Source organism: Pangasianodon hypophthalmus, chromosome 12 (assembly GCF_027358585.1).
Source record: "Pangasianodon hypophthalmus isolate fPanHyp1 chromosome 12, fPanHyp1.pri, whole genome shotgun sequence".
In the NCBI taxonomy this organism is placed as follows: Eukaryota; Metazoa; Chordata; class Actinopteri; order Siluriformes; family Pangasiidae; genus Pangasianodon; species Pangasianodon hypophthalmus.
This window is the reverse complement of record NC_069721.1, coordinates 8,107,742-8,116,458: the sequence shown is the minus strand read 5'-3', so window position 1 is coordinate 8,116,458 and position 8,717 is coordinate 8,107,742. Positions and strand designations below refer to the sequence as shown.

The following is an 8,717-nucleotide window of genomic DNA, read 5'->3' as shown; positions in this document are numbered from 1 at the left end:
TGTTGAAGAACTTGAGTGTCCTACAAAGAGCCCTGACCTCAACCCCACTGAACACCTTTGGGATGAACTGGAAGACCAGCTGCAACCCAGGCCTCCTCACTCGATGATGAACTGGTGACCAGTGGTCTCAAGATACATTCTGGAACCACTGGTCAGATATTAACAGACACTTCCTGAGTAAACATGGCATGTTAAAGCGGGAAAAACACTATAATGTGAAGGCTGGGTTACTCCAGCACCATTAACCTACATAACTCCTAACAGGAGTCAAATGATTTGTGTCTGGTCTCTTTGTGCGTTATGGGCATTGAAGCAGCATATTCCCACACAAGATATGAGCAGAATATTGACACTTCACCGATTTAACTAACTAAAGGGAAATTATGGATCTTAAACAGGTAGAGTCTAAAACAGGTAGAGTCTGCCCTCTAGTGGTCAGAGGAATGAAAGTGGAAGGCCATAGCAAGGTTATGATGTTGACTAAATGAGCAACTCAACATAAAGCTAGGCTATACTGTTAAATCAACTAAGCTAATTTGTAGAATTATGTTATAAAGTGAGGTTTGTAAACAAAAACAATGTGCAAGGAAGCAGATCACAGTTATTTTTAAAGCATATTCAGCAGTATTCATTCTTTTTTTTTTAGAACATCTGTGTGTGTGTTTATAAATTCACTGACAACTTCATGAGGAACACCTGTACCCCTGCTGATTTGTGCATTTCAAATCCAATCAGCCAATCATATCAGCAGCTCAATGCATAAGATCTTGTAGATAAAGGGCAAGAGCTTCAATTTCACATCAGAATGGGGTAAAAATGTGATGGTTGATGGTGCCACATAGGTTGCTTTGAGTATTTCAGAAACTACTGATCTCTTGGCATTTTCATACTAACAGTCTCTGGTGTTTATACAGAATGGTGTGAATGGTAATTATGTGCATAGAAATGCCTTGTTGATGAGAGAAGTCAGAGGAGAATGGCTAGCTTGGAATGAGCAGACAAGCAAGCTATGTTAACTCAAATAACCACTCTATATAGCCATGGTGAGCAGAAAAGCATCTCATAATGCACAACATAGCAAACCTTGACGTGGTTGGGCTACAACAGCAGAAGACCACAACAGGTTCCACTCAGCCAAGAACAGGAATCTGAGGCTACAGGCTCACTGATACCAGACAGTTAAAGATTGTAAAAACATTGCCTGGTCTGCATAAACACATTTATTGACATCTACACTAAAGACATTTTCCCCTTTCAAAATATTCAATTGGTTTGCAGTGACATACTCCTACTAATGTAGAATACAAGAAAAGCCTAATTATTTTGAAAATCCTAATTTAAAGCAGCTGATTTTGTCAAAGATTCTGAAGCTTTTTGCCAGAAAAGTGTACAAAACATACAGACTAGTCAGAGGCTGTAGAAGTACAGACATTGTCAACCCATTTTGTTTCAAGATAACATATTAAAGTACAGTACCTTAAAAATAATACATTTTCATGATTATTTCTGTTTTGCTTCCAAACTTCTAAAGACCCAGAGTAACAGATTGATCCTATATTATTTACCTGCTCACACACAGGGCATGGCTCAGTGAGCTGCGATGGTCAGGAGAATACAGATATCTCAGATGTGCGGTTATTAATCCTCATCAGGCAGCAGCAGCCGTGCGCAGGCCACGGGGAAGCACAGAGGCCCTGCAGACAGATCTTGATGTCAGTCTGCCTCTGAAGCGCAGAGCTAGTGCTGATCTGATGCCTGGATTCTGTTAAATCCCTCCATTAATACTAATCAAATCATGAGCCTCTCCACTGCACAGAGAGCAGCATGACATCTGCTCCACCACTGAGGCGAGATTACACGCTCTTGGCCTTTACAGATTCAGGGCAATGAAGTGTTTTGGAGTCAGTGTTCAACTGCAAACTCACAAAGTTTATTCAGTCACACCAGGACATTAATTTAGAATGGAACATTCAGTTAAGCACATACACACCTTAAACTAGATTTAACCTCCACCAGATGTAGTGGATTACATCACTTTGGTATGAAGTTACAGCATGTGGTCCTTTTCCCAGTCAAGAATACATTCTCCATTGAGATGACATAAAAGTTTTAAATGTGCAAAAACGGTTTTATATAATCCTGGTAAAATCACCAATATTCATAATTACTTTACCGTCTTTATTTTCTTCTTTAATGATAAAGGACACTTTTGGTCTGATCGTATTCAAGTGTGTTGGTATCACAATGATTTAGATAATCAGCAATTGGAAAAATCTATTATTTAAAAAAAAAAAAAAACACACCACACCAAAAGGCAGCATAAGAAACATACAAATGACACTGGAGTATAAAAACCCACCTCCAAAGGAATTCACCTTTAGCTTTGAACACTTTGGAAAACATAGTAAATACAATTTAAAATACTAAAAGCCAAACTGAATATCAAATTCAGAATAGGCCACGCCATACAACAACTTCTACATTATGCACAAAATTTCACTCTACATTTTTTCTTACAATATTCTTGCAAATGTACAAGGTCGCATCGTTTGGGTAAGTCTGGAGTTCAGAAATAAATAGTGTTGATGCTGCATTAAAAACCTACTGGATTTTCGGCATGAAAGATGAAAGAACCCACAGCCGCTAAGAGGAGAGGAGAACATTAACACTCATTAGACTTCTGTAGATAAAGCTCTCCAGGGTCAGTAGTCACTGGTCTGTGCTGGTATACGTCATGGTGTTCAGTGCAGGCCTCCGTCTCCCTTTAATCTTCAGAGATCCATAACGAGGCTGCAACACATACAGGACCATGAGTTACAAACAGTGGTCTTTACTAAAGAAATCAGCGTTGTCCCATTTTATCTGTGATTATAATCTCCACATCCAGACATAACTGACTCTTAAAGCAACCGAAAACTTGTTTTTTAAGACCATAAAATATTTTCTACATTGAACAATGTTTCTTTACATGGTGGTTCTCCAAAAAAGTCACTAGACACAGGATTACACTTTTACCCTCATTATAAAAGCCTGCTTTTATAAATCCAAATGAGAAACACGCCACCTCCTTCCTGTGGCAAACTGCCTGCATCTGGATCCTGGAACCTGGTAAGCTCTTATATTTTATAACAGACACTCGCCTGTCAGTGGCTTCAACCAGAATTGCTTCTTAAAGGAATAATAATAATAAAAATGTGTTTATATGGTACTTTTTCCTGTTGAGTCAAAGTGCTTCACACACGTGTGGTGGTCTGGGGGAAAAAAACCTTCATCTGGTGAAATTTTCTACCATGTGCAGATGTGAACACTGCAGACTTTCCTGTAGTGAAATACATTTCCCCTTTGCATGTATCTCAACCACAAGTTCCACTGAAAACAGCACACTCACTCTCTAAAAAGCAGCTGCTATAGAAATGCTTTAATTTGCATTTAATTTAACATGTGATGTATAAAAATAATAAATGTGACCATGAAAACTATATCTAGCTGGGTATACAGCCTACAGCTGTTCTTTTTCAGCTGCGTGCTTTAAAACTGGCCATCTTTACAGAAAGTAGTCAAGTATAATAATTAAAAAAAAAGTAGAGATGCCAAACTGTACAACCATTAAAAAAAACTATAAATATAAATCGATAAATATTAAATATAAAAGATAACTACAATAACTACAAACAGGTAAGGCTGTAGATTTTCAATCTGGATTGAAAAAAAGGTGAAAAAAAAAACAAAAACAAAACCTTTTATAAAATTTAAAGTGACTTTATAGAAACTGAGTTGTGTATATTTGTTTGTAGTAGAGCTCTGAACATGGCTGGATAGTTTCATTTCTTTTTGCTACACAATCAAATCCAATATCACACTTTTAGCATACGTACATCTTTGCGGAGTTTGGAGCGTGAGACTTTGGTGCTTTGAGATCGCCTGATGCCGCGCTGAGTTAAGGCTTCGTCTTCGGAGAACACAGCCTCACTCTCATCATCACCTCGCTCCTCCTCAGCATCCTCGTAATAATCTGAGGCGGAGAAATACATATGTAGTAGAAAATTTGTTAGTCCAGAATACAGAAATACAGAGAATAAAGTCAACAGGAGTAGTATCTAGAGGCACGGATTAAGAAAGAGCGCGAGAGAGAGAGAGAGAGAGAGAGAGAGCGAGAGAGAGAGAGAGGGAGCCCTTTGTCCTAGTCTCAGACTGTTCCTGGCACAGCTTTCTCCCTGAGTGCAATCAAGACTCTGGAGCACCAGCCTGTGCCAGTGTGCCGTGTGTCAGTCCAGCAAATTCACATCAGTGCAGTCCGGGACACTCCACTCATCTCTCACCATACTGCAAATCCAACAGCAAAGCCCGCAAGCAGGCAGTGAACGTATGGCAGTGTTTGTGTGTCACATTTGACCACATGGGGGCAGAAGAGATACAGCGACTGCCCCAGTCTCGCCTTTGAGCTTCCTTTGTTTGACTGCAGAACCCAACAAATGTTTTCCATTAGTGAACTAGAACAACTTCCTCTGATTATGGTAGACACACTGTCCATTTTACATAGCTATTTTTGCTTTTTGGGTTTAAGCAATACAGAACCTAGTCATGAGATCTGTAATTACTGTGTCTATAAGAATACTTCAGACGTAGCCAAGAGATTATGAGAAACCATCTGCTGACAATACATACCAAGAGATAATGTGTCAGGATGAAAGTAAATACTTCCCTCACATTTAAAACTGCATTATGTTCTATAGTGCTCCATTTTGAGGGCTTTAATCCAATAAGGGGTAGTAGTATTCAGCCCTTAATGGCCACAACACCTCAGGCCTCATATGACTGAGGAATGTGACTAACAGCAAGAAAGGGAGGAGGGAAGAGGATGAGTGCCTGAAGCAAAGAACAAAGAGAGCCACTTGCCACTTTGACGGCATTCCCTCAGCTGACCCCATTCCTTTACAAACACCAAAAACAGGGCTCTTAATGAGTTCTGACTGAATGACACAGCCGCTTTTGTCTTCTCAGTTATCTTTCTGAATGAAGAAAAAAAAAATCCTACAATTAGCGGCTCGCTTCATCAGCAGACAACCTTGGCCATCTCTTTCTGGCGGTGGCATTTTGAAGTGACTCGCTTTATTGTGGCTCCATCGCAGATGAGATGAAAATGACCTGGATGCCAGCGGAATTTCAAATGTGACTAGCACATTAGCATACTGAGATAGAGTGCATTAGGTATTCCGCTCAGACTATGACTCACAGCGCCCCCACCCCCTACCACCGCAAATCCGCACAAAACACCAAGCTTTCCTGCTCTGAATGTGCTGCCTTTGCTTTATTATCCTCTACTGCTTGAGACAAATATGAAATCCATTCTATTTGCTGCAAAGAGCTGGGAGCGGATAACAATGAGCTTGTTGGATGTGGTCAAAATAGCCTCTGCAAGAGCACTGTGGGCTTTTATATTCTGCAGAGAGCGTTCTTCGTCACGCTAGACAAGGCTAGAACTTAGTTAAGCAAGACAGAGTTCATATTTACCACCTACAGAGGTGGCACTAATTAATCCTCAAGGCAGCAGAGAGTAGACCACCAGCATGGGGCAAACAATACCCGGTGCTTTGAACCAGAGAACTAACACTGAGCTGTGTTTGGAGAAGGGCAGGTTAATCATTAAGTCGACATTTACAGTAAGCTGAGATAACAGTACCGGCTCCGTCGTGCTGGGTGGAGGCTATTGCTCTCCTTGCTGGATTGGAGCTGGAGTAGGATGAGTACTGCTCGCTGCCCCCATCATCCTGCGAGATCTGGGTAAGGTCGGCCATGCTGAAACTTCTCAGCTTCTCCGTGATGGCACCCTGGCCCTGAGAATAGCAAACATAATATTAAACATCACACGCTAGCCTTTGCTGAGCACGACATGATTGCACTTTGATCACAAACTCACCAAATAAACATGCATGCATGTGGATGAACATTTCAAACGTTATGACCCAAAGTTTAAATGTGCTACAGAGATGAAGACCCGTTGCTAGTGTAATTATGAGACCACATAAAAGATAGGCTTTACTGTGCAGATGTAGAGTGTGCTATGATGGAGAGATCATTAGTGGTTAACACTGTATGTGTGAACCAGTTTGAAAACTTTACAGAAAAAGAAATACAACAAAGGATTTGTTTAAATGACACATCTTTTCCCATGCTGTAGACTGGATACCATTACCTCCACTGGAGAGAGCAGGAAGGCAGAGTTCCTATAGGACAGTATGTCAGTAAAAGGTGAAGAGAGAGAGATCAAAACAAGGGTTAGGAATCAAAAAGGACAAGATGAACATGGTGAGAAATAAGGATGAAGAAGAAGAAGAGGACAAAGACAAAAACCACCACAATGCTTAAACGAAATGGGAATTATCCCTTTGGGAAAAGCGTCCTGCTCCTTACTGGCACTTCCTCCTCTGTTCAGAAAAAAGTAAACCTGACGTGTGCTACTTTAAATCAAGACGTCAGCTGATTATAGACTGACATGTTTTGTCAGGATTATAGTGGAGATGTTTTCTCCTTACGAATGGATGTCAGTGTGCTTTATTTCAACCCTTTAGGGCCGCTGTGGATATGTATCTTTATGATTTATATTGCAATAAAGGAGCCAAAATGTTATGGAAATAAATATGAGGAAAATAATTCACTGTCTAAAATTCCATGCTAAGAGGCAATCCTACATACATAACTAATATAAACAAAACAGAACAGTGGCCTACAAATATGTACGCCCATAGAAACACCAGATACATTTACACAAATACACCCAGTGACAAGAGCTGTAGCGCACATGAGCGCACACACACCCACATGGTCATGCAGTTCATCACTTGCCTTGACAGCTGCAGAGACAGCTGCGGTAGCTGCTATACTTAGGCCCTGTTTGCCGAAGTGAAGCATTGTTTCATAGCTGCGCTCTTTAGCTTGAACAATGTAGTCATCGATTTCCTTGAAGCAAGACAAAGTGAAGGTTAGAGGTTCATACGAGCAAATTCACAACAAGATAGTAGATAAAATCGGAACATAAATCTTAGGTGTGCTGAAGTGGAATCTTGAAAACTTGAATGCCCTAAAACCTGATTTCAGAAATACCTCTGCAACTCCTACAGTGGATAGTTTTGTTTAGCTGACAATTCAGCATACTGCTACACCTCCATCATAACATATTATACATATATGAACTTGAACATTCTTACTAATATAATCTGTGTAATGTTAAACATTTTATGAATAAAAATAACCTACCAAGGCTTTATATTAAACACAAAGAACATACACTCACAGGCCACTTTAATCCATTAATTATCCAGTCAGCCAATCATGTGGCAGCAATACAATGCATAAAATCATGCAGACTCAGGACAAGATTTTCAGTTAATGTTCACATCAAACATCAGAAAAATGTGATTTCAGTGACTTTCTCAGTGGCTGTGGCATGGTTTTGTTGATGCCAGATGGGCTGGGTTTGAGTATTTCAGAAACTGTTGATCTCCTAGGATTTTAACACACACCAGTCTCTAGAGTTTACACATAATAGTGCGAAAAAACAAAAAACATCCAGTGAGCGACAGTGCTGCAGACAGAACGCCTTACTGATGAAAGATATCAGAGGAGAATGGCCAGATTGGTTTCGAGGTCACAGGAAGGTTAAGTCAAATAACCACTCTTTACAACTGCGGTTAGCAGAAAAGCATCTCAGAACAGACAACACGTCAAACACTGAGGCGGACGAGATACAATAGCGGGAGACCACACTGGGTTCCACTTCTGTCAGTCAAGAACAGGAATCTGAGGCTACAGTGGTCACAGAATCACCAAAACTGGGCAGTTGTGGCCGGTGAGTGTAGTCAAATTGAAAGTTTAAATACAGTGTACTTCTTGCATGTAGAAATTGTTATGGGTTAGCTATCAGTATTAGACTTATGGATTTATGAATAAATAATAAGATGGAAGTATATATTAAAAAATGCCTATAAGGACGAACTCACATTTTGTGTAATTAGTGAAGTTTGAGGCAGAACTACATTAGTGAACACTGTCATCCAAGTTCAAATACTGTTAATATAATGTAATATCTAATGATAATACTAATATAAGAAATATAAGCCATCAGTGGGAGCAATTAAGGTGAATTAAAAAGCACAATTACCCTTTCTTTCGAAGTCAGTAGAGGATGTAGGATCCTTCTGTAGATTACACTGGCTCCTCTAGTGTAGGGAGACACGAGCCAGATCACACAGGCAATCTTTATTTCATAATAGAGGGGAAACCTTCATACACAAAGATACAGAGACACAAATTGCATCCTATTAATCAGATGAAATAATTACACACATTAAAGTGTGTATTCCAACAGACTGATTTCAGTGAACCCAAATTAAAAAGGCAACTTAATTTCATTAAAACAAGATTGTCTTCCTGCATGCCTTGAGCTGGGACGACACCGGCAAGTCCCTAAATCAAAAGACTTGTTTGTTTGGTTTGACACCAATCACGTGCAATCAGGCAAATGAAGCATTAGAGTTAGGCGAGGTTAATAGGTGTGATTAGTGTGCTGTCAGTCTTACCAGGCTACAGTGAGGTCCGCGATGGTTTCCGCTACTGTGTAAAGTGCAAACACGATCCAGTACATCATCCAGCGGACCTGCGTTGAAGAGGAACACACAGAAAAAGGACTTGGGTCTATGAAGAGATTCAGAATGTACATA

General features: G+C 40.0%; 1 protein-coding gene across 3 annotated transcripts in view; it reads right to left on the bottom strand.

Annotated features, from left to right (window-relative positions):
• Positions 1-1,908: 1,908 nt before the first annotated feature.
• The window catches only part of reep3b (receptor accessory protein 3b), a 28,049-nt gene continuing 21,240 nt past the window's right edge, over positions 1,909-8,717 (bottom strand). For all 3 annotated transcript variants that reach the window (XM_026915094.3, XM_034309364.2, XM_053238708.1), the window contains exons 3-8: positions 8,577-8,653; positions 8,159-8,279; positions 6,844-6,957; positions 5,681-5,834; positions 3,876-4,012; positions 1,909-2,790 (exon numbers count right to left, since the gene is read on the bottom strand). In XM_026915094.3, coding sequence (XP_026770895.1) covers positions 2,710-2,790; positions 3,876-4,012; positions 5,681-5,834; positions 6,844-6,957; positions 8,159-8,279; positions 8,577-8,653 — 684 coding nt within the window. In that variant the 3' untranslated portion in view covers positions 1,909-2,709. The remainder of the gene's footprint in view (positions 2,791-3,875; positions 4,013-5,680; positions 5,835-6,843; positions 6,958-8,158; positions 8,280-8,576; positions 8,654-8,717) is intronic.